Source organism: Pelophylax lessonae (assembly GCF_965119305.1).
Source record: "Pelophylax lessonae genome assembly, chromosome: 9".
In the NCBI taxonomy this organism is placed as follows: domain Eukaryota; kingdom Metazoa; phylum Chordata; class Amphibia; order Anura; family Ranidae; genus Pelophylax; species Pelophylax lessonae.
Window position 1 is genome coordinate 87,001,582 of NC_138776.1, and position 26,693 is coordinate 87,028,274.

Consider the following 26,693-nt stretch of genomic DNA (forward strand, 5'->3'; position numbering starts at 1 on the left):
TTGCTTGCCGGAAAATCCCTCCCGCCCGGAAGAGACGCCGAGGGATCATGGCAGCGCCCGCAGCGATGTCCGGGGGTCCGTGTCGGGGCTTCGTTCTAAGGTAAGTAATACATAATGAGCTAGTATGCGATTCATACTAGCTCATTATGCCTTTGTCTTGCAGGTTTTTTTTTTTTTTTGGGTGTACAACCGCTTTAAACTATTTGATAGCTTTATTTACTTATTTGTCGTAGGTTTCCCCATCCCCCTTTTTTTTCTTTCCTCTCTTGTTTGAGCTTTTTTCCTATTTTTTTTTTTTTTTGTATTCCCTCCCTCCTCCCTTTATTTTTCCTTGAAGAGGAGAGGGTGAGAATTAAAAATGAAAGGTTTGCGTTTAAAGACAATGTCAATTATACTTCTGATCGAAACATGTTGAAATTTTAACCATGCAAGGAATAATTCTGCTAGCAATAGGAATGTGTTTTATTGGTTGTTTTGACATTATTTATGTGATTTCATATATAATTTGCATTGTATTGTTCTTCTATCTGAAAATAGCAATAAAAAAAATATTATATAAAAAACAAACAAAAACAAATAAAAAAACCTCCATGTTGATTTACGTGTGGATGATGGATCTTTATGATGGGCTATATTAGCTCACATTATACTGGATTTGTCCTCTGATGCAGCAATGAACGGTGAGCTCTCACTTTTACGATACTTGTTGGCTAGATACAACTGCACTATAACCCGGACTCACTGGGAGTACCCACATTATCAGGATTTACTGCTAGGATGTAAATACACCTTAAACTGGGAGTACCCGTTGTGTTCACACATTAGGATTCAAACATGTTGCATGTAACTATACCATGTGACAATTCCTTGCAAACTCTTGTGGATTGAGGATTTCTGCTGTGTGCTTTAACAAAAATATATTAGTTTGTATTAAATTCAAGGTGTCCCGAAATGAATAGTGAGTACTCACATATACACTATATTATCAAAAGTATTGGGACGCCTGCCTTTACACGCATATTTAATGGCATCCCAGTCTTAGTCCGTAGGGTTCAATATTGAGTTGGCCCATCCTTTGCATCTATAACAGCTTCACCTCTTCTGGGAAGGCTGTCCACAAGGTTTAGGAGTGTGTCTATGGGAATGTTTGACCATTCTTCCAGAAGAGCATTTGTGAGGTCAGGCACTGATGTTGGATGAGAAGGCCTGGCTTGCAGTCTCCGCTCTAATTCATCCCAAAGGTGTTCTATCAGGTTGAGGTCAGGACTCTGTGCAGGCAAGTCAAGTTCCTCCACCCCAAACTCGCTCATCCATGTCCTAAAGTTCATGTGCTTGTAAAGGCAGATGTCCCAATACTTTTGACAATATAGTGTATTATACAGGCTGGCAATATACAACAACAGTAATACTGCATCACAGGGAGTACCTACATTACCTGCATTTATTATATCCTTTATGGAGACGATATAAATGCACCCTAAATTGGGAGAACCTTGGAAATGATTAGGAGGACACTAATCCATACATTAGGATAAAAATTTGGTGAATGTAAATGCAATATGTCACTTTAATGCACAACTCTTCCTTTGCAGTGGGGCTGCCAGCAGTGGACTGACTCACAATGTCCTTACATCTAGTGCAGAGCTATGGTCTCTGCATTGGTCTTGATGAGGTCAGGACCTTAGACCCCTGAAGCGTGGGGGAGAGGAGACTGTGGGGGCGAGTGTAGCAGAGCAGAGGAGCCTGCGGAAAGCAGAGGATCAGGTGAATAAAACTGCTGTACCTGATCCCCTTAGACATAAACAAGTAATTCAATCTTGTATTGTGAGTACAGCCCCACTGTAAGGGAGGACAGCATTTTCCAGAGCTCCACTCACACTCCTTGCTGATTATGTTACTGATGAAGACTTTTTACAGTGAACTCCGCTATACAAACACTGTTTTGTCTCTGAGAATATATCATACAAAGATTGAGCTACATCAAAGCCCCCCTTATACATCAGAGTCCCCCCATACATCAAAGCCCCCCTTCTACATCAGAGTCCCCCCATACATCAAAGCCCCCCTTATACATCAGAGTCCCCCCATACATCAAAGCCCCCCTTCTACATCAGAGCCTCCCCATCACATCAGAGTCCTCCTTATCACACCAGAGTCCCACCAATACATCAGAGGCCTCCTATACATCAGTTCCTCACTATCACATCAAAGTCCTCATACATCAGAGCCTCCCTATACATTAGAGCCTCCTCATCACATCAGAATCCTACCTATCACACCAGAGTCCCCCTATAAGTCAGAGCCTCCCCATCACATCTGAGTCTCCCCATACATCAGAGTCTCCCTATCACATCAAAGTCTCACCTATACATTAGAGTCTCCCTATCATATCAGAATTCCCCCTATACATCAGAGCCTTCCGATCACATCAGAATCCCCCTTTCATATCAGAGTTCCCCCTATAACATCAGAGTCTCCTCAACACATCAAAGTCTCACCTATACAGCAGAGTCCCCCTATATATCAGAGCCTCTCTATTACATCGGAGTCTCCCTATCATATCAGAGTCCTCCCTATACATCACAGTCTCCCTATCGCATCAGAGTACCCCATCGCCACAGAGTCCACAACCCCCGATCACAAAGTTCTTTCATCCATCTCTGATCCAGGACCAACTGGGTCTCATGCTTATGACACCTCAGGGGAACCCCCTAGGTATCCTAGTTAAGAAACACTAGTCTAAGGACTCATTCACACATGTAAAGGGGGCAGTTAGTATCATTAGGCAGCTGGGTCCTACAGACCCTCAACCATCTCCTGCAACACCATAAACATCAGGTCACATAATGAGGTTGATTTACTAAAAGAGTGGAGAATGTTCACACTTTCAATTGTTTAAATGTCTATTTCAATTATCCAATCATGTGCGGATAATATAAGTCAAAAGGAATTTGCTTTTCACCTGATTGGATAATTGAAGTGAAATCATTACACAAATTATTTTATCCAACATTCTTAATTCCTTTAGTAAATTAGCCTCACTGTGTACTAAGGCCGTCCTAAGACAGATGTAGTTTTCCTTTGCTGAACTCTCCTCCTGAAGAAACGTATTCAATGGCTGTCAATGCTGCGTCGATGGTTGTAATTGTTTGAGTCTTTTCTGGAGCAAACATAACATAAAGAAATCTGTATACTTGTCGGGGTGACTCAGTAACTAATTAATTCAGATATGGCCAGGCAAGAATAATTTTTTAGGAAGCCAGTGACTAATGCGATTACTAATATGCAAACACCAAACGCAGTTTTGTATGGAGAACCAATGTCTAGAAAGTATTACAGAAATCTGACCATTGGCCAATTCCTATTATTCTGGAAAACCAAACATTGACATTTAGGCATTTTCAATGAGCAATGGGCATGTATCATTCTCAAAAGCAGTGTGAGCAATGCGCATCTATCATTCTACTTTAAACTGATATGGCTGATTATTCATTTCTACACTATGCACTGCCGCCAAGTAAACTCATTTTATTTATTGTGGTTGGTCTCATATCTTACAGGGTCTGTGTCTATCCAACCTCACCTTGATTCCCAGTACCCTTAACGACCATTGCTATTACTAACCCAATTATGTCACCACTCACCACCATGACATAGGCCAAGTATATAACTGGAATATTCAACTATAAAAAAGAGAGACACCTTTGTAATGACTTTATGGATAGGGATGGAATAAATAAAACTTAAGTAGAGAAACAGCACAGTTAGAACCCCCAATAGCTTTGCAGGTACTGTAACCCAAAGTAGATTTAAGGCTAGTACACACTATAAGAAAATCGGGCAAACATTTTCGTCCAAAGAATTTTTGTAAGATTTTAGTATAGCCGATTCTGAATTTTCTTACAAATTCAAAGGACAAACTCCAAAATTTTTCCCGTAAAAAAAACAAACAAACAAAAAAAAAGAAAAAATGAAAGATTTTAAGATTTTTTGTTTAATGTGTAATGTGTTTTCGTACAATTTTTGTACAAGAAAAATCAGAAAAGAAAGACTGCGCATGATCAGAAACAATAAACAAACAAAAAAAAAAAAGCCTTTGTTGTACGAGAATTTTCGTTCATCGGTTCCAATTTGCTGTGAAACAATGAGCAAAATCGGACGATTGTTCACCCAATTTTCTTATAGTGTGTATCCCACTTTAAAGCCTCGCTCCAGGAACAAAAAAAAAAAAAAAGTTACACTCCTTAAATGCTCATTAAAGCAATATTCAACCCAAAATCAAACATTTATCATGTTGCATATGACCAATAGAATGTGGGACTTTCAAGGTGCTACACACCTTGTGGAAAAGTAAGAAAACTAACAATATAAAAATCAATTCATTTATTTAAAAAAAACTCCACACATATATCTCCACACATATATACTGTATATATAGAAAATAACAAAAACAAAGAAAAATCCCCAGCTCAACTTACCAGCTAGCCTGCAACAAAAGGAATTGTCCTGTCTAACAGTTTACGTTAAAAACAGGTTTAGTTTGCACACATTTGCAAATAATAATGCATAGATTGAGGGCAGGTTTGCCTAGAGGGAACCCACTCTTCCAAAAAAAGGCTCCGTTTGTTGCTAGCTGGCTGGTAAGTTGAGCTGGGAATTTTTGCTTTGTTTTTGTTTGACAAGCATGCCCTTCTATGTGCTCCATGCTGTTAAGGCCAGTTATAGGTTGGGGCAGTGCAGATCAGCCAAGTTAAAAAAAAAAAAAAAAGCAGAGCATGCTGCATTTTCCACACTGCAAATGCAGGGAACTAGCTACAAACGTGCCACAAAAGCTCTTCTACCACACTGCGCCTGCACCATGCCCCTTTAAGGGCCCATTCACACCAGAAACTACATATAACTGACTTGATCCTACTGCTGAGACTGGAAGAAAGGCATTGTGGGAACTGTAGTCTTCTACAAGGATATTACTACACTGCTGAACTGTTTAGGAACTATACTTCCCAGCAAGCCATGGGCTCCAGGAGAATTGTGGGAGAGACTATAAAGGGATCTGCTGAACAGGCCCACGCCCTCTTGCTTCCCGGGATCCATCGTGTGCATATCAGTCTGCCACAGAAGAAGCAGACTGTGCCCTACTGCACACCACCCAGCTGCCGGCAGACTCAGCCCAGGCAGGAGAGATGACCATCACCACATCGCAGACAACCCTGCTGCGTCGCTGATCGAGTGTAGTCGGTGGGATTCACTGGTACAGCAGAGAACAGTAATCTCAGTGTCTCATAGTGTGGAGGACTGCCATCGCCAGTGCTTTCAGGACTCTCATTGATGGACCTCAGGATTTAGTGAAAGGGCACCTGCCCAGAGTTCACAAAACAGTCATTATAGTTCTTTGATACACTGAACACAGACACTTTAGAGTTGGATCGTTACAGGATCTTTTACAATCAGAACCAGCTATTCTGCCTTGCTTATTACACATTCTGCCACATTAGGAATCATTTCTTTCATGAGCTCCAACTGCCAGTGAAGATCTTAGCAAGGCCTTGCAAGTAGAATATTGTTACATTATTGCTCTTAAAGGAGACACATTACTGGTATCTAAATTACCTCATCTCTCATTGGGATACAGGTGTTATAGACTGGTTCGGTGTTCTCCTTTAGCCACAGTGCTTTTCTGTAATAATTTATAGCTTTCTGAGAGATTAGTTCCCATACTGTGTATACTTGGTGTATTTTTCCTTGTTTATCACTGTTTCTTAAGTGTTAGTTCAACTGAGCTCTGGCTGTTTATCCAGGGTCTAGTTGACTAATACTCTTTTCAAGACTTTACCTTGAGTAAAGCTAAGCTAAAGAGTTAAAACCTATTGCAGTGTGTCATTTAAAAGGTATATACAACATTTCTGAACCTAGAATGTCAGGAGGGCTGGACGGTTCACAGGGTCAAAGCGGCACTGAAGAACATACACTTCCCAACGACCCTCAAGGGGGCAGTGCTAAATACACATGCAGTCTTAAAGGTGCGGTTATGTGCAGTTTCTAGTTATGAATGGGCTCTTAGTTTCAACCATGACATGCCCACATCTCTTTGCTCAAGAGAGGTGCACTCCTGCTTCTTACCCTGCTTTTGATGAAATTGCAGATCTTTTTTTTTTTTTTTTTTTTTTTTTTAATACCTTTTTTGGGGGAGTGTAACCCACATTTTAATTTTCTTTGTCTTGGCAAGAATGACATCCCGAGCTGCCCGTAGCCTCCTGAAATACTCTCATCATATATCCCAGGAGGCTTCCTCTTTATGCTCCCCGAAACCCACTCAAAAAATGCAATCTGAGTTGTAAATTGTGGTTGCCTTTAGGTAATCCTGAGTTCATCTATAGGCACACGGATCATGCTGGCATTTAGAGCAGTCTGAATCTTAAAAATTCCAGACACCAAATAAATCCAACTTAACACCGGTTTTGCTTACAAGTCCTGCGTTTACAGGTACTTATTAAAATCATTATATTTATAATTATATATTCTTTGCTAACTTACACAGTTAAACCTGAGCCCCGTCATCGCAATTGCCTGGCCCGCCAAGCCAGCCTAGAAATTGCTGCCTTTGTAATGTGCTAGCAAATTTGTAATTACACAGTGACGGTCTGACTATTATACAGAGAAAACAGTGCAGTCCTCATTATATAGCATTATTCTACCGCCCTCCTTTATTATTTCCACAGCTGCAGAATTCTCATATTTATTAGAACACCCATTGGCAGTATAATTGGTGTCACAGCACAGGGCACGGCTTAAGTAATATTACCGAATATTGAAATCTCAATATCACGATTATTTTCCTATTTTACTAATGATTATGCAATTATATTTGACTGGAGGTTGTGTGCAGCAAATATGGCAATGAGCAAGGGAGGCCGGGGAAATAATACAAAGAAAATTTCAGATAACGTACAACATTCCATAGTAAATATACAGATTGACCAACTAACCCAGGGGTGTCAGACTCAATTTCATCATCGGCTGCATCAACATTATGGTTGCTCTCGGTTATCTGTAAGACTACATAAATGGATCTACTCTTTATCCTATTAAACAATTGTCTCTGTAATCGATTATAACTGGTTTTAGTAGTAACTCCTGTAGCAAATGAAAAGGAAAAGCCTGAAAAGGAGGGTCACACATTGCTGATACAATTCACAGGAAACGTTATTGGAAACTGCTCAGACAGACATTGTGTTCTGTCTGAGCAGTCTACAATGCATGGAGAAGCTCAGGATCTGGAGGAGGAGTTCTGTCTTCCTCTCTGCTGCCAACTGCTGAGATAAACTAGAGGGCGGAGGAGAGGGGGGGTAATGCAGCTGCAGGAGAGGTGCGAAGGCCACATGAAATGGCCTGGAGGGTAGGATTCGGCCCACAGGCCTTTTGTTTGACATGTGTGTATTAGAGCAGTGTTTCTCAACCTTTTTCCAGTTGAGGCACACCCCAGAAATTATAGACATTCTCGAGGCACCCTTTATGGACAGTCTTGAGGCACCCCATCCTAAAATGTAAAAACGATTCTAATAGTTTTACATAATGCAGCAACATACACACATGTAGGACACCCAACGTTAGAGGTACAAGTTGGTACTGACTAGTATGCCAATGTTTCTCTTTTTACACAGTTTTCTCCATCACTCATCTAATAGGACACCAAAACTTATGGAGAGAAGCAGGGGAGAGTCAAACAAGCATGCTACGCAGGAGACTGACATCGTCCTTATCAACTGATGATGTCATAGGTCGTTAGCAGGTTGGCAGCTAGAAGGATGTAACGGTGCACAATGAAAACCTGTGACTTTGTGTAACGTAAAAGGCAGGCTTCATCCACCTGCTGCCTTGTATACAAATTTTGGTAAATTTTTGCTGAGGCACCCCTGAAGAAACCTCAAGGCACACCAGGGTGCCTGGGCACCCTGGTTGAAAAAGGCTGTATTAGAGGCTTGTGTTTCTTAGTGGGTTTGCTGTATCAGCAAAGCCCCAAACTGTTCTTGATTTCGAGGGACTGTCTCTGATTCAGAACCATGTCCCTCTTCCACCTCATTTGTCCCTCATTTTGGTTGAATATATATTTATACATAAAATGCACTACTTATCAAAAAGTGCAATACTTATCCCAGTGCTAAACCTTTTTCTAAATTGCTGCGTTCATAAATCCCAAAAGCCACTATAAAGAAATAGTAGTGATAAAAAAGCATTTGTGGGTTTAACCAATCTTTTTTTTGTACAATTCTTCTTTAAGGGGGCGTGGCAGGTGGGTGTGTCCTATGCCTACATACTTTTGCTAATATCCCCAGTTGAGAAAGTTGGGAGGTTTGACTGTCACTACATACGGTTCATTATAGCTCCCAACTGTCACTGAGTTTGAGGGATTCTCTCTGATTTGGTCCCTCTTGTCCCTCTTTCCTCCTTCATTTTAGTCTGATCTATAGAGTTTTATCAAAAATGCACTACTTATCTATAAAATAGTGTTTCCCAGTGCTAAACCTTTCACCCAATTTCTAAATTGCTGCATTTATAAAATTTAGAAAGCCACCAAGAAGGAATAGTAGTGGTAAAAAAAAAAACTTTTTGTTGGTATAATTCTCCTTTAGGGGGTGTGTCCTATGCCTATAAACTTTTGCTAATAGGTGTCCCTCGTTCCATTCTCAAAAAGTTGGGAGGTATGTGTCAGTAAGGTTTATTCTCTGTGACTTTTTTTTTGCCTACAGAAGCATGTCACAAGAGATATCCGAAATTAATATAGTCAGTCAGTCCCATACTGTGTATGGCATTACTGTATATTCTTCTGAATGCATCACAGTCCAAACACAGTTCCTCCCACACTTCCAAGCACTGTTGCATGTACTTCAGTCCAAACACTGCTGTTTGCATATCATTCCAAACACAGGTCCTACCACAATTCATGGCACTGCTGTATGTACTTCATTCCAAACAACAGTCCTCTCACATTTCCAAAAGTGTGTGCACAGGGTGTGCTGAGTGTGCCTGGGCACACCCTATGTTGCAGATTTCCCCTGCTTCATGTCTCCCCCCTGCAGCTCCTCTAAGGAGCAGGGAACAGGCTGGTAAATATTTCTGTAGCACTGCCCCCTTGAGGGTTGCTCGATTTCCCACCTTTTTGGGTCCCACTGGGTTACCGGTAGCAACTGCATGCAGAAAATTAACACTTTACTTTCTGGCTCAGTCAATGAACACTCTAGGGGTTGTTGTTTTTTATTTTATATGGGGATGGTAGAAGGGAAGAATGGGATACTCCAAAACTTGAACTATTCACAATGTTGAGGGCTTCTATCTGAGGATGCGGCAAGGCCGCAGTTTCACCTTGCCACTAGATGAATCTGAGGTAAAGTTCCTGAATAGACACTTGCTTAGCACTTATCTTCAGGGTGCTCGCCTAGCACCTACTTTCACTCCACTAGCTGACACCCGTCCTCTGACTACTCTACTCTAGGGTGGCCCCCTTCCTGGTCAGGCCCTTAGACACGATCCCCTGTACTCACAATACTGTTTTTCCAGCTTCTCCAGTGTCTCAACCCCTCCAGTCAGCTCTCCTGGACCTCTGAGTTCAGCTCCTTCCTTCTGGCACACCAGGTCAACTACCTGTGACCATACACCAACTACTGCAGAAGAGGAGGCAGCTGCCACCCTCCTTCCGGGACTCTGCTCACCAGCCAAAGACCCCGAGCACATGTGCTCCTGGCTTTTATACCACACCCCACAATGCACCGAGACAGCAGTCTGTGCCAATCACTGGGGCTGTATCAAAGCCTGTGTAGTCATTGGTCAGGTTTCCTACACTGTCCAATATGCCTCCCTAATGGACCAGTGTGAAACACCCTCTAGACCAGATGAATCACACACCGAGCAAACTGAGCAGACCTAACTCACAGATCCTGCTCTCTGTTAACCACAGAGCAATATAGGATTTACCTGCTGCTCCCCTGATAGGCAGACAGAGCAAAGCAGACAGAGCAAAAACTATACTCATTCTCTAGCACCTACCTAGGAGGGTGCTACATTTCATTAACCGGTCCCTTCCTTTTCTGAATGAACACAGTGAGTGATCTGTACTTATCGCTCCTGTCTTCATCCTTAACCGAAGCATAGTAAACTAGGTTTACTACAGGCTGCAGAGAAAGGGAAAGGGGAATATCTGTCCTCAGTTTCTTTCTCGGTCTCAAAAGTGAGACATCAGGGGTCTGTTTAGACCGTTGATATTTCACCAAAAGCTCTATAAAAAACGGGACTCCTAAAAAAAAAAAAAAAAAAAAAAAAAAAAGGAAAAAATAATAAAAAAAATATTGTAAAAAATAATTTAAAATGTTTTTTTTTTGTAAAAAATTAAAATTAAAAAAATAATGACACTGTCCACTGCCACCAATGTGTGTTTGTGCTCTGGAGTGCACACCTTAATGCAATAGGCTGCGCACACCAATGCACATTTCCAAGCACTACTGTATGTACTTTGATCCAAATACAGGTCCTCTCACATTACCAAACACTGCTGTATGCATACCTCCCAACTTTCTCAAATGGGAATGAGGGACACCTATTAGTAAAAGTATGAAGGTATTGGACACGCCCTCTTAAAGCAACATTACACAAAAAATGATTGGTTAAACCCACAAGCGCTTTTTTTTACCACTACTATTCCTTTATAGTGGCTTTTGAAATTTACAAATGCAGCGATTTAGAAATTGGATGAAAGGTTTAGCACTTTTTTCCAATGAGGGACAGTCCCTCAAAATCAAGGACAGTTGGGAGATATGCTGTATGTACTTCAGACCAAATACAGGTCCTCCTACATTTCTAAGCTTTGCTGTATGTACTTCATTTCTAACACAGCTCCTCTCACTTTCCATACACTGCTGATGTACCTCAGTCCAAACACAGCTCCTCCCACTTTCCATACACTGCTGAATATGCTTCAGTCCAAACAACTCCTCCCACTTTCCATACACTGCTAATGTACTTCAGTCCAAACACAGCTCCTCCCACTTTCCATACACTGCTAATGTACCTCAGTCCAAACACTGCTCCTCCCACTTTCCATACACTGCTGAATATGCTTCAGTCCAAACACAGCTCCTCCCACTTTCCATACACTGCTAATGTACTTCAGTCCAAACACAGCTCCTCCCACTTTCCATACACTGCTGAATATGCTTCAGTCCAGACACAAATATATACAGTAAAGATATCCTTTAACAGTATTATGCATGTGAGTGAGAAAAAAGGAACATTCTCTCCTGCAGATCTCTATACATGTGCGTGCCATCTGTATATGGAGGATGGCATTACCCCTTGAAGACTAAGTCTTTTTCTGACACCTGTTGCTTACAAGTTAAAATCAGTATTTTTTGCTATAAAATTACTTAGACCCCACACATAATATATATATATTTTAGCAGAGACCCTAGAGAATAAAATGGCGGTTGTGCAATATTTTATGACACACTGTATTTGTGCAGCGGTCTCTCAAACTTAATTTTTTTGGAAGAAATACACTTTCATGAACTATATGAAAATGAAAAAAACAGTAAAGTTAGCCCAATTTCTTTATATAATGTGAAAGATGATGTTAAGTGTAAATAGATACCTAACATGTTCTCCTTTAAAATCGCGCACACTTGTGGAATGGCAACAAACTACGGTACTTAAAAATCTCCATAGGCGACACTTTATAAAATATCAACGGGTAACAGTTGACAGTTACAGAGGAGGTCCAGTGCTAGAATTATTGCAATCGCTCTAACGATTGTGGCGATACCTCACATGTGTTGTTTGAACACTGTTTACCTACGCAGGCGCGACTTACGTATGTGTTCACTTCTGAGCATGAGCACGGCGGGAGGGGTGCTTTATAGCGGAGTTCCGGCCAAATTTATTTATTTTTTTCAAAAAATACCCCTAGTCAGGGCTAGTGCATTTAAACAACGATATCCTCTAAATTGTCCCCTGTTTAGTGTACATGCAGCATGAATTACTTACCCTGTGAAGGTCCAGCGCGGCCATCTGCGTTGTGGGCAGCTGAAGCCGCAGTGTCCCTCTTCCTGGATTTTGGGAGTCCCAGAATGCTATACCCTCGTCAATTCCGGGGCAGGCGCGTCATCCCACAGCTGGTTCTGCACTATTGCGTATGCCCAGAAGCTGTTCCCCCATCCATCGGCAGAGAATGATGTGCCTGCACCGGGAGTGACGAGGGACACGGGGAAGGCGCATTGACTCCTGGGATTGGTGACACTCATCTCCCAGGAGTCAATGCAAAGCAGGAAATTATGTCAGCGGCCGCGGCTGCATAAGGAGGAAGTGCAGTGATTTTTCATCAAAAATAAAGGTAAGCGAACCAAAAAAAAAAAAAAAAAATATCCAATTCGTTTTTATCATGTGATAAGGTTATGTGTGATGGGAAGTTCAAAATGTGTCCGGAATTCCGTTTTTTTTTTTTCTTATTTATTTTTTCTATTTTTACACTGTCCCTTTACGTTTTTTTTTTATCAATTTTATTGCTGTTTATATACAAACTGTATGGCTGAATTTGCATCGTATTCGGACCAAACTCGTGTAGGACCTTTTTTTTTGTCTGCACCAGAATTGGATCGCATGGCTGTTCACACCCATGCAATCTGATTCCTATCTAAATTCACAGTTCACACTGTGATCTGCGAACCGATCTGGGGGTGTCATTAACTTTGTATTGACACCTGCATTGGTTCGAAGAGGGCAGTGTGAACCGTGCGATGCAGGAACCCGCCCTGGATTTGCAGGGCTTCCCGCATCGCACCAGTGTGAACCGGCCCTTAGGGTGAGTCTGGTGAACATGTAAAAAAAAAAAAAAGTTTATCTGCCGATCTGAATTATAAATTATTCATATGTAATATATTATATTAATGTGACTGAGGTCCCTTTCACACTTGTGCAACTTGTCATCAACTTTGGACATCAGAGTTGCACGACAGGTCGTTCCCCATGTTTTCCAATGATACCCATTCATATATGCAACAACCTCAAAGTAGTTCATGCACTACTTTGGTCCAACTTTCATGCAACTTGAGGGCTATAGACTTCAATGTTAACTCTCAGAGGTTGCATGAAAATCGTACCTGAATGCTATACAATGCAACTTGTGTGCAACAGTTGTCCATTAAAACTGGTCAAAATCATATCCAAGTTGGAAGAATCCAAAGCTGCATCAAAGTTACACCAAAGTTGCACTCCAAAATCAGCGCAACTTTGGAGTGGTACAAGTGTGAAAGGGGCCTTAAAGACATTTTTCATTTTTATCCTTGTACATAATATTAAACAAATATATAAAAATATGCACACAAAATATTATACATTGCTAATAAATATTTTTGTAAATTCCCTCTAGTGGTTGTGTGTGATAAAACTAAAAAATTGCAGAGATAAATTACAGGACAAGCCAAATATATTTTCATTGCAATGCCTTGATGCACTACTAAGCAGGAAGAACAGCAGGTAGTGTAATGAGCAACTGTAACTGCCCCTGCACAATTATGGTGAAAATCTACATATAAACCTAAAATATAAACTTTTTTTTTTTTTTTTTTAGAACTTTTTTTTTCCATAGAAAACATGATAGGCAAGGTTATTTCCATTAACCACTTAAGCCCCGGAAGATTTTACCCCCTTCCTGACCAGGGCCTATTTTGCGATTCGGCACTGCGTGACTTTAACGGACAATTGCGCGGTCGTGCGACGCTGTACCTAAACGAATTTGACGTTCTTTTTTTCCCACAAACAGAGCTTTCTTTTGGTGGTATTTGATCACCTGTGCCATTTTTTGATCATGCGCTATAAACAAAAAAAGAGCGTCAATTTTTCAAAAATAACAATATTTTTCACATTTTTTTATATGAAATTCCCCCCAAAAAAATGTAAAAATCTAAATTTTTTAACATTTTCGGCCAATTTGTTTTATGCTACATATGTTTGGTTAAAAAAAAAAAAAAATATCGCAAAAAGCGTATTTTGATTGGTTTGCGCAAAAGTTATCGCGTTTACTAACAAAGGGAAAGATTTTTGTCATTTTTGTTGTTTTTTTTTTAACGCGTAATGGTGGCGATCTGCCATTTTTTTTGCGGTACTGCGACATTGCGGCGGACAGATCGGACCCTTTACTGACATTTTTGACACTTTTGGGGTTACCAGTGACATTACTACAGTAATCAGTGCTATATATATGCACTGTTACTGTAAAATTACACTGGCAGTGAAGGGGTTAACTTTTTTGAGAGGGAGGGGTTATGTGTGTCCCTAGGGGCGTGATTCTAACTGTGATTGGCTGTGGCTTGAGGTGTAGGAACAGTGATCAACAGTCCTACATAGTAGAACCATATGATCACTGTTTCTACACAGGGGAGAATGACAGGCGGCTTGTTTACATTAGCCGCCTGCCTTTCTCCCTCTCCACCCGACGATCGCGAGTGACCGACGGACATCGGGCAGCGCGCGCTCGCTCCCTAGACCCTCACAGGCTAGCGACGTAGCCCTACGTCGCTTTGCCTGTGAGGGGCTGACCGCCGACGTAAATAGTCGTGCGGTGGTCGGCAAGTGGTTAAGCTGATCATATACACAAATATATCGAAATGTTCCTAAAAAAAACAAAAAAAACAAAACAAAAAAAAAACAAAACAAAAAAAAAACTGTAAATTCTACTTTGCAAAAAATAAAATATAGTATTTATTCTACTAAAGTATACAGTGCCAATTTACTCCACAGCATTGTATAGACCAGGGATTCCCAAACTACGGCCCTCCAGTTGTTCAGGAACTACAATTCCCATAATGCCTAGTCATGTATGTTAATGTCAGAGTTTTACAATGCCTCATGGGATGTGTAGTTCTGCAACAGCTACAGGGCCGTAGATTGGGAATCCCTGGTATAGACCATATTACAGTCATATGCACATAGTAGGGGTTGAGGCCAATGAATCTACCAGTAACTGTACAAACGCTCCATGCAAATGGTATTCATGATGGGAATCAAACCCAGGACCCCAATGCTATAAGCCAAGATCGCTGACCATATAGCCACTGTATTTAAAACAGTGTTGTTTGGGGACATTGCACACTTTGTCTCCTAAAATTCAGCAAAACTGTTTTTTTTTTTTTTGCTGCACAAATATGCATGGTAAGTAGAAATATATTCTTTCCTATCGGCTGGTATGTCATCTATGCACTGCAGTTTAGCGTAAAAGACAAAGAAAAACTATCTAAAACAGGTGCAATACCAGCTGTTATGCTTGTACAAGAAACAGTGTAAATCCAGTAAAGCTGGATGGAGCTTACAGGATAGAATGTAATATCATTTGAGAAAAAAAAGAGGAAAAACTTGTGCAGACTGGACAAATGCATGTGACATTCGTCTAACAAATGTTTTATAAACAGACCCTATAGTGTCCTGGCAGAAGGTGACACTACACCTTATACAACCTATAGCATATACACTGTCTTACTGATGCTCGTCCAGAGTTAGGTTAAAATGGAGCATAAATTGTTCTGAAAAGCATGTACGAAATGACGCTCTTTCTGGGAGTTGTGATGCCTGCAATGTAGGCACTCATGAAAGCTTTTCACATAGGTTTATCTTTCACATTCAAATGCATAAGTGTATAATAAACCATAAGATAAGAAGTAATCCAATAAAAAAAAGGTTATTTTCTTATAGAACATTCTCAAACGTTTTATCCCAGAGGAATCCTTGAAATCAGGTCTTTGTGATCTCCTGCTAAAATGAGTTCATTGAAGTTCAATGGGAAGAACACTAAACTCAAGGAACCCCCAGCAAAGAGGAATCCTAAGCTTCCATAGAATACTAGTTGAGAATGACTGATATAAAAGTACATAGTAGTTGAGGTTGAATAAAAACATCAGTCCATCCAGTTCAAACTGTAATTGAAGAGACAAGAACTCACTGCTCAAGGTGGTGTAATTGCCTGATGACTCACACCTGTGCATGCCCCGGCTCGCCTCCGTGGAAACTTGATAAAGGAAAAGGAATTGGCAGCACTCCAGGTTGAGTCAAAATCCAGATTTATTGACTGGACATCCAAATATGACAATCGTGACAAGGTAGACGCGTTTCACACACTGACTGTGTGCCTAATCATTACTTAATGATGGCAATGATTAAGCACACAGTCAGTGTGTGAAACGCGTCTACCTTGTCACGATTGTCATATTTGGATGTCCAGTCAATAAATATGTATTTTAACTCAACCTGGAATGCTGACAATTCCTTTTCCTTTATCAGTTCAAACTGTGTAGGTGTGTGTGTGTGTGTCAGTCACGTGATCATTTCCCATAACCCTGAATGTTGTCATCTGTGAGATGCACGTCCCAGAGTCTTTTAAAAAGTAGCCATACTCCCCGCAGCTACCACCAATTGTGGAAGAGAGTGACATCACTTCTGAAGTAGATTTTTGTTGGCCGAGAAAATTCATGTGCAGTCTAGAGCACATTCCAACCAACACAACAACACTGGACAAAAGTCGGCCGATCGGTCGGCCAATAATCGTTGCGTGTGTACGAGGCATTAGGTAGGTTAAAAAAATCAATATTTCAAATGTAAAATAAGTGGTTTGCAATTTAATCAGTTTTAAATGACAGCTCTCTGCATTTCAATGTTTTACCAGCATACAGTTTACAGCTACTTGCAAACTTTGTTATGCTTATTTGCTTGACTTCTCGCCAAAAGAGCAGAGAAAATATAGCTGATGCATTTCCCAGAATTCAGATATTTTTTGAAACTTTTTGTCATCGATGTTATTTTTAGGGTGACAGGTTTTCATTGGAGGGATCCTTGTCAGGGTGGCTGAAGAGCTGTTATTTCCCTACCACTGATAGTTCCTGACAGTTACCGTGGTGTACATTATACTACAGAAATACCACTCTGGAATTGGCACCAGACTGACAGCTAATACTAAACCTTCAACCTCCTGCCCAGTTTTTTTTTTTATACATTTCTTTTTCCAATTGAGATTTTTCTGCAGTTAAGATACATAACAGTGCACTCACAAATGTGCCAAAAATTAGGGTGACAAAAAGCAAATATATACATATAGAAAAGTTACATTAGGAGTGCTGACCACTCAGGGTCTTGGAAGCAAATAATTACAATAACCTGTACAAAACGGTACAAACAACCAAAAATACAAAAGTTAAAAAAATAATTTCCCCAATCCCCACCAGGATAACTGTGGTATGTCACTACATCAGGTTTTCTCAACCAGGGTTCCATAGAACTTTGAGGTTCCTCCAGAGTTTGCTAGGGGTTCCTTGAGCAATGAGCAATTTTTACTTCTCAGAGTTCACACTGACACCATTGATCTTTTCAGCTATCTGTAGGGGGGTTATTCTTCCCAATGCCCACAAGTGTAAGGATCATTCTTTCCACTGACCATCACACTAATGTATCATGAGTTGTAGATATAATAATGTTTAGCAGGGGCTCCCTGCGACCGGAAAGTTATTTCAAGGGTTCCTCTGTGTTGAAAAGGTTGAGAAAGGCTGCACTTGCAGTTGGGTCAATGAATTATGCTGGGATGTGTATTATATAACCAAAATATGCTATAAACCAATATATTATGAGCAAACTGGCTCTTCTAACCAACGAAGACAGATACTTCCCTTTTAGGACACACAAGATTTCAATCAGTAGAAAGAATTTAAACCTGTTAAAGCGGTAGTATCCCGCTTTTTGACACTTTTACCTACAGGTAAGCCTATAATAAGGCTTACCTGTAGGTACAAATAATATCTCCTAAACCGGCACGGTTTAGGAGATATTTACAGTGCATGCAGCCGCTCTTGCGAGCGGCGCATGCGCTCTGAAGGTCCGGGGGGACCTTCAATTAACTTGCCAGGAGCTTGCCGGAAAATCACTCCCGCGCGCATGCGCGGGAGTGACGTCATCGCGGCTCCGGCCAATCATCGCGCCGGAGCCGTCTCTTCCGTCCAATCACCGCGCCGGAGCCGCCGAACCCGGAAGAGACGGCGAGGGATCATGGCAGCGCCCGCACTGATGTCCGGGGGTCCGTGTGGGGGCTTCGTTCTAAGTTACACATAATGGGCTAGTATGCTATGCATACTAGCCCATTATGCCTTTGTCTTGCAGGTTTTTTTTTTTTTTTAAATTTTTCTTCTAGGGTTTACAACCGCTTTAAATAGAAACATACTGATGGCAGAAAAGATTAAAACGGTGTTCCGACCTTCCCCTCCAAAAATTAAGCCAACAGCTACACATACTGTAGCTGCTGACTTTTAATATTAGGACACTTACCTGTCCTGGAATCCGGTGATGTCGGCACCACAGCCGATGTTTCCATGCTTCCATGCCGTCGGATACTGCACATGCGCGAAGCGCTGTGCTCAATTACTGGCCTGAAAGCAGTGGAAGGAGGAGGGGGCCGAACTTCTAACATACTTTGCCGGGGCGAGATCCGATGTCCCCTTCAAAGACAGGTACCTGCTCCCCCATGAAAGGTGCCAAATGCGGCACCGGAGGGGGGGGGGTGTAGGAGAAGGATAAGCAGAAGTTCTACTTTATAGTGGAACTCCGCTTTAAATGATTCATCAAGTTTGCGTAGACCTATGTTTATCCCAAAAGTATGCTTAAATTCAGATACCATTGATTGACTTACTATCGCTTGTGAAAGTCTGTTCTGTGCATCCACTACTCTTTTGATCAAATAATACTTCTCTTGAAGATTCCTCCTGTTAATTTAAAGGAGAACTACAGTCTTTCATTAAGAAATTGGGAGCAGGCAGTTTATTGGGGAAGAGACATGCAATGTCTCCTCTACAAAAAAATGTACTTACCTGCCTGCTCATCTTCTTTAAAATATACACTGAGCTGCGCATGCGCCGATCCCCCGCTGAGCAGGAGGATGACAGCTGTGTCTCCGCGCTGTGTGTGTGTGGAGACACAGCTGTCAGTTCCCTATGCATCTCTATGGGGGAAATCAGATGGGAACGGACCGTCGGTCCGTTCTCATCCGATCCGATCCGCTGAACGGATGGAAAATAGGGTTTCCATCCGTCCAGATTTGACGGATCGGATGTCAGCGGACATGTCTCCGCTGACATCCAATGCCCCATAGGGATGCATGGGGGGACCGCTCAGATCCGCCAAAAAAATGGAAAGGGCCTTAAGGCATCCTGTGCCAGCCACTAAACTCTGGTTAAAAAAAAAAAAATAAGATTCTATTCAAGTATGTATTCTTAACTTCAAAAAGTTATTTCTATTACTCTCAGCCTCCTCCAAATTAATTTTTTATGTTGCTGTGATTGGACTTCCTGTTAGAGGGTGACTACATTTTTTCTCCATGGTCCCGCTGTATGAAGGAAGAAGCCTCCCTCTCTTGTTCACTCATCAGATGAATCTGGGACTATGGGATTTGTAGTGTGCATAGGGCAGTGCGCATGACCCCAACTAACGTGCACTGTTCATTCCAAACAAATGGAAGGGAGCGGGAAAAGTGATGTTTGGAAGCTCACAGAGGATGTAGCAAGAAAGCAGAAAAACAGAGCAAGAAACAAGTTAATGAAAAAATAGATTAAAGGGCTATTAAATAATGAATGTCAATTGATTATATTTTGAGAATAAGGATATCATTTAGTGTCACTATAAAATCTTTGAAGCTGTTCACATTAGAAGACAGTACATTGCATTTTTAAAAAAAAAAAAAAAATCCTGAATACTGCATCTTTTGTGCTTATTGGTAAAAAATGTGCATTACATTATAGTCAATAGCAATGGAATAAGGACTAAAGCGCAATTTGCGGTTTAATATGTGCTTTTTTAAGGCACATGTCTGTATTTCCCATCTGCCAGAACTATGGATGGACTCAGACGTGTTAAGATCTATATATGACAATATGAGGGTTAATATATCCTCTTACATTCAATATAAAGGCTGCAGGCTATTTAGAGGATATGTAAACTTAAGGTCTACTCGCCAACACCAACCGGTATAAAGAGATGGGGGTACATCTGTCTCTCCTTGCATCTATTAGCCACATATAAAATTGAAATGGATATTATATTATCTATATGTGTATGTCAATAAAAGTTTCACCAATTAACTTGGTGGACAAGTGGCCATTTGGTGCATAGGGAAGCGCACCCTAGTTCTGGCTAGCGATGGGCTCAGGCATGTTGGGATTGTAGTCCCAACCCACCTGAGCAATCCCACCAGGAAGCCATCACTGCACGCCGCCAATCATAGGCAGCATGGGTATGTGTAGCTGCAGGCTGGGAAATACCTTACTGCCTATGATTGGCGGTGTGCAGTGATGGCTTCCTGGTGGGATTGGACTACAATCCCAACATGCCTGAGCCCATCACTAGCCAAGGGTGCGCATCTCTATGCAACAAAAGGCCACCTGTCCACCAAGTTTATTGTTGAAACTTCTCTTGGCATACAGATATAGACAATATCATTTTCATCTCAATCTTATATGTGACTAATAGATGGGAGGCGAGACAGATGTACCCCCATCTCTTTAAAACCGGTTGGTGTTGGTGAGTAGACCTTGAGCTTACATATCCTCTAAATCAGTGGTCCTCAACCCTGGCCTACAGGGCCCACTAACAGGCCAGGTTTGCAAGATAACTGAAATACATCCCAGGTGATATCATTTGCTGCTCAGTGATTGCAGTACTCTAGTCTGCATTTCCCCAAGGTAATACCTAAAATCTGGCCTGTTAGTGGGCCCTGTAGGCCAGGGTTGAGGACCACTGCTCTAAATAGTCTGGAGCCCTTATATTGAATATAAGGGATATAATAACCCTCATATTGTCATATATAGGTCCGAACACGTCTGAGTCCATCTCTAGTTCTGGCAGATGGGAAATACAAACATGTGCCTTAAAAAAAACACATAATAAACCGCATATTGCGCTATTAGTGCTTATTCCATGCATTGCATTTGAAAGGATATAATAACCCTCATATTGTCATATATAGTGGTATTCACCTCACCCTATAGGGGTACCTGTTATGGTCACTTACATACCTTTCATAATTTATAATAAAGGGTAGGTTTTAGACAAGTGGCATTTTGCTGCATTGGGAAGTGCACCCTCATCTAGTTCTAGTTAATTTTTGTCACAGTTAATTATCAATATCACAGGCTATTGTATATTTGTAATTTCCCATCTGCCAGCACAAAAAAAAGTGTTTCGTGTTGCTTTATATTTTATTTTAATAAAGACACAAAAAAAAAACATTATGCGCTCATTTTAATGCACTGGTGAGAACAGACCCTTATAGAAGGGTTTACATATTTGAAGGGTACAAGCATTTTCCCTTTCCCTTATTTCTCCAAGGCTGTACATAATAGGTTCTAAATCCTGACATTTCCATCTTCTTTTACTAAAATTCTTCCAGCATTTAAATCAATTCATTAAAAATTTTAATTTAATTATTCCCCTCAGTTTACTCTTATGATATTAGGCAATTCAAACATTTTCCCATAGCTGAGCCCTTCACTGCCACAAAAAAAAAAAAAAAAATCTGAACTTTAATGCAAATCTCACCTGAACTTCTCTCCAGCTGGACCTGTGATCTTAGTGATTTTGTCCATTGCATCAATCAATTCCAATGAGGACCACGTGTGTCTGTGGGTCACTGAGCCCCTCCTGCCCCGAACGCAGCTCTCAAGCGCTTTGTGAAAATCCCATAGACGGTTTGGCTGTGTGCTTTCCTCTGTGCAGTGTGTAGTACCCACATACTCATCTCACACGAGAAGTAAAACTCGCCTGATCACATAGTCAAGTCTCAAGTTTCTGTTTTGTCACATGACTAATTCTCAGCCCATCCAGTTCATGAATACTCCTAGACAAGGCGTCAGGACTTCCTTCTCCCTGGGTGTCAGGCTGCACCTGTACCTGGCCTGGCTGCCTTCCACCTCCATCTATGTCATTAAAGGGGTAGGCTCTATTTCATATGCAGCTTAATTTTTTTTTTGGTTAGGCAAACAACCAGGAAGAAAGTTTCATTTGCTTTTCTAAAGGTAAACTTGTAAAGATAGCAGGTTGGATAAACAAACTTTGTAGCGTCGCTCTTGGAATTTGAATCCTAAAGCTGCACTCACACCTGAGCGAAGTGTCTTTGGTTGTTTTACAGTTAGCATTGGTTAAGCATTTTTGTGAGTGCCCCAAGCTTAAGCGTTTTTTTTTTTTTTGTTTGTTTTTAGCCAATTGAAAGCTAATTACTGAAGGAAAAAATGTGCGCTCTTTAATCAAAGTTTATTAGAAAAAAAGGTGATAGGATGGGCTAGTCAAGATTGCTGCACTTAGGACTCCCTGAATGATCCGAAAAAATGTGTTGAAAAAATACTAGTGCGCTATCTTGAAATTAAAAATGTCAGATAAATATCTGCAATTAATGTTTTTTGTGAAAATTAATAAATTGGAGCAATAACACAAAGTGATACTGTGTACCCATGCATAAAGCAAAAAAAGTAAAACAATTTCATATAACTATAATAAAATCCTTAAGGAAGAGTCCCATGTGTAAATAGTAGGGATCGACATATTATCGGCAAAGCCGATATATCGAGGGCCGATCTGCACTTTCCCCGATATATCGGAATTGGCCCCTGAGGTTACCAATATTGCCAATCATTCGGGAAAGTGCTTTACTGGAGTTATGCCTGCAGCTAGTGGCATCACCCCGGTATCGGCGTCCATATCGAGGGGCGAGCTGCACTTTCCCCGATATATCGGAATCGCCCCCTGAGGTTACCGATATTGCCAATATTTCGGTAAAGTGCTGTACTGGAGTTATGCCTGCAGCTAGAGGCATCACCCCGGTATCGGCGTCCATATCGAGGGGCGAGCTGCACTTTCCCGATATAGGAATCGGCCCCTGAGGTTACGGATATTGCCGATATTTCAGGAAAGTGATGTACTGGAGTTATGCCTGCAGCTAGAGGCATCACCCCGGTATCGGTGTCCATAGCCGACGGTCGGTTGTCTTGTAATGACAACTGATGTGGCTGAGAAGTCGCTCGGCTGTCATTACAAAGATCGGGAGGGGACGTCCCCCCCCCCCTCCAGCTGCCTTCCGCGGCTCGCCCAGGTCTCCCGTCCCACCGGGAGACCCGGGCATCCTACCTGCATGGCCGCCGTATTCAGCTCTGATCGGGTCTCCATGTAAAAACCCAGAAGTGATGTCATGACACCACTTCCGGGTACTCGGCGCCAAATTTAAAAAAATGACAGCATTCAAAACAGCCAAACTTGGCGTTTTGAATGCTTTTAAGTGCAGAGGAGGGGTTTGGGGGTCTTTTCAGATCCCTCCACAACAGTACCTGTAAAAAAAAAAAAAATAATTAAATTAATTTTAAATGTCTGAAAATATCGGCAGATATCGGCCGATACCGATATGCGATGACTGGTATCGGTATCAGCAATAAAAAAACTATATCAGTCGATCACTAGTAAATAGGGGAAAAAAAATAATAACACTCCCAAACGTGAAGAACTGCAAGTGTGCTGTTCAAAAAACTCCTCCAAGTGCTCTGTGAAGCACCTCCTGTGCTTGCTATGCAGCTGAGAACAGAGGGAATGTGACCACTTATAAAAAAAGGGGAAAAGCTGAGAGCTATCCATTGATTGAGCATGTTTTGGTGAGGAACAGCCATAAGTGGTCGGGTTGCTGGTATGTATCGGGAGTTGCCTATGGATTGATGGTGATTCAGCAGAGCATTGTTACATGCTATGCGACTGCTAGTATTTGGTAAGCGGCCATTACTTACTAATCAGCACAGGAGGTGGTTTACAGAGCACTTAGAGGAGTTTTTTGAACAGCACACTTGCAGTTCTTCACATGTTTGGAACTGTTTTTTCTTTTTACTATTTACACATGGGGCTCTTCCTTATAGACTTTATTATGATTCTATGAAATTGTTTCACTTTTTTGCTTTATGCATGGTTACACAGTATCACTTTGTTTTATTGTTCCAATTTATTAATGTTTTTTTTTTTACAAAATACATTAATTGCAGATATTTATCTGAATTTTTTTTAATTTCAAAGATACAAAAGCTTCTAGGTACTGGCAAAAATTGGCCACATCCCTAAAGTCTCGATTCTATTGAAAGACCCCGTAAATATGGGATTTTTTAGGGCGAAAGTGCAAAAAATGTCATTCACTTTTACTTGGTTTTGTGAGGTTCCTGCCCTAAAAAATCCCATATTAGGGGGTCTTGCCAATAGAATCTTTTTCATTTCAAGATCACGCACTAGTATTTTTTCAATCAAAGTTTATTGGGGGCCAGAAATGCCTAAAGTTGAAGTCCATGCTAACACTAAAATGCCTGCATCTATAGACCTTCACAAACTAACACTAACCTAGCTAGCCCTTTTTTTAAGCTGATCTGACCCGATCCAAAGCTGAGCTGTCAGCCCCGGCTTCGCTGTGGAGGCGGGTGCAGAGGACACAACTGACAACGAAAGCCCCATAGTAAGTCTATAGGTGACGTCACTTCCCATTCATTTTAAAGCCGTTGTCGGCCGTGTACTCTGCAGAGCTTCCACAACTGGAGATCGGATCGACTTCAAAAAAGGTAAGTATGCTGATTTCTTCTTTACAGGGCTAGAGTTAGATCATGGAGGTCTATAGATGCAGGAATTTTAGTTTTTGGGGTGTACTAACACTTTAACCAGTTCGGCTCCAGAGCAATTTTTTTTACGCATTCATGAAAATAATAATTTTTGGCAATAAAATTTATTAAAACCCCCAGAACATTATATATTTTCTGAAAGCAGAAGCACTGTAGAATAACAAGGTGGTAGTTGTTCATTTTTTGTTTCACAAGATATCGGCGCAAAAATTTAATAAATGCAAATTTTCAGGAACAAAATATAATAAAATTAATTTTAGTGCAAAACCACACCATATAATACCCATTTTTGGTTAAAATATAAAAGATGAGTTTGAATTGAGTAAATAGTTACCGCACATTCCATGTCTTAAAATTGCATGATATCACCATAAACAATGGTGCCCAAAAATACCTATTTAAAAGCCTTTACAGTTCATCAGTTTAGAGTTAACCAGTAGCTATTTTGCTAGAATTATTGTTCTCCTGCTGATGTTCGCAGCGATATGTCACAGGTATGGTGCGACTGCAAACACAAAAAAAAGGAGGCGCAAGCACCTAGTGCATTACCCTTGGACACCTTAAAAATGTATTTTCAATGCCAAAAACATACTCACAAACATGAAGAGTAAAATTGCATAAAACAAGTCCACCTCAACGTGGAAAGGGCGTACTGTATTCCTTTTGTTGGGACCACTGACGTGTTTCGGGAGACACGCTGCCTTCCTCAGAGCAAGTCCATCATTCTAAAGGCCATATGGCACCTGTGTTGGCCAACAACATGAACAAGGTAACCTCTACAGCAATCACCATAGATGCTAAATGTGGCTCCACATCACACTGGGATCCTACATCTCTTACCATGACAGTCATTCAGACCCTTGGTTACACTGGGATCCTACATCTCTTACCATGACAGTCATTCAGATCCCTGGTCACACTGGGATCCTACATCTCTTACCATGACAATCATTCAGACCCCTGGTCACACTGTGATCCTACATCTCTTACCATGAGAGTCATTCAGATCCCTGGTCACACTGTGATCCTACATCTCTTACCATGGGAGTCATTCAGACCCCTGGTCACACTGGGATCCTACATCTCTTACCATGAGAGTCATTCAGACCCCTGGTCACACTGTGATCCTACATCTCTTACCATGAGAGTCATTCAGACTCCTGGTCACACTGGGATCCTACATCTCTTACCATGAGAGTCATTCAGAGCCCTGGTCACACTGTGATCCTACATCTCTTACCATGAGAGTCATTCAGACTCCTGGTCACACTGGGATCCTACATCTCTTACCATGACAGTCATTCAGATCCCTGGTCACACTGGGATCTTACATCTCTTACCATGACAATCATTCAGATCCCTGGTCACACTGGGATCCTACATCTCTTACCATGACAATCATTCAGACCCCTGGTCACACTGGGATCCTACATCTCTTACCATGACAGTCATTCAGATCCCTGGTCACACTGGGATCTTACATCTCTTACCATGACAATCATTCAGATCCCTGGTCACACTGGGATCCTACATCTCTTACCATGACAATCATTCAGACCCCTGGTCACACTGTGATCCTACATCTCTTACCATGACAGTCATTCAGATCCCTAGTCACACTGGGATCCTACATCTCTTACCATGAGAGTCATTCAGATCCCTGGTCACACTGGGATCCTACATCTCTTACCATGAGAGTCATTCAGATCCCTGGTCACACTGGGATCCTACATCTCTTACCATGACAGTCATTCAGATCCCTAGTCACACTGGGATCCTACATCTCTTACCATGGGAGTCATTCAGACTCCTGGTCACACTGGGATCCTACATCTCTTACCATGAGAGTCATTCAGACCCCTGGTCACACTGTGATCCTACATCTCTTACCATGACAGTCATTCAGACTCCTGGTCACACTGTGATCCTACATCTCTTCCCATGAGAGGCATGCAGATCCCTGGTAATCTCTCTGCATGCCCTGGTGCGACTGCAGTT

General features: G+C 41.4%; 1 protein-coding gene across 8 annotated transcripts in view; it reads right to left on the reverse strand.

Moving 5' to 3' along the window:
- BLNK (B cell linker) overlaps positions 1-26,693 on the reverse strand; it is a 359,493-nt gene that overhangs the window by 104,217 nt on the left and 228,583 nt on the right. The window contains exon 1 of one of the 8 annotated variants that reach the window (XM_082267609.1): positions 21,604-21,937. The exons of 6 other annotated variants lie outside the window; for them this stretch is intronic. In XM_082267609.1, coding sequence (XP_082123735.1) covers positions 21,604-21,650 — 47 coding nt within the window. In that variant the 5' untranslated portion in view covers positions 21,651-21,937. Of the gene's footprint in view, positions 1-21,603; positions 21,938-26,693 lie in introns of those variants that run through there. One more of the 8 variants, XM_082267612.1, reaches the window with a different exon arrangement.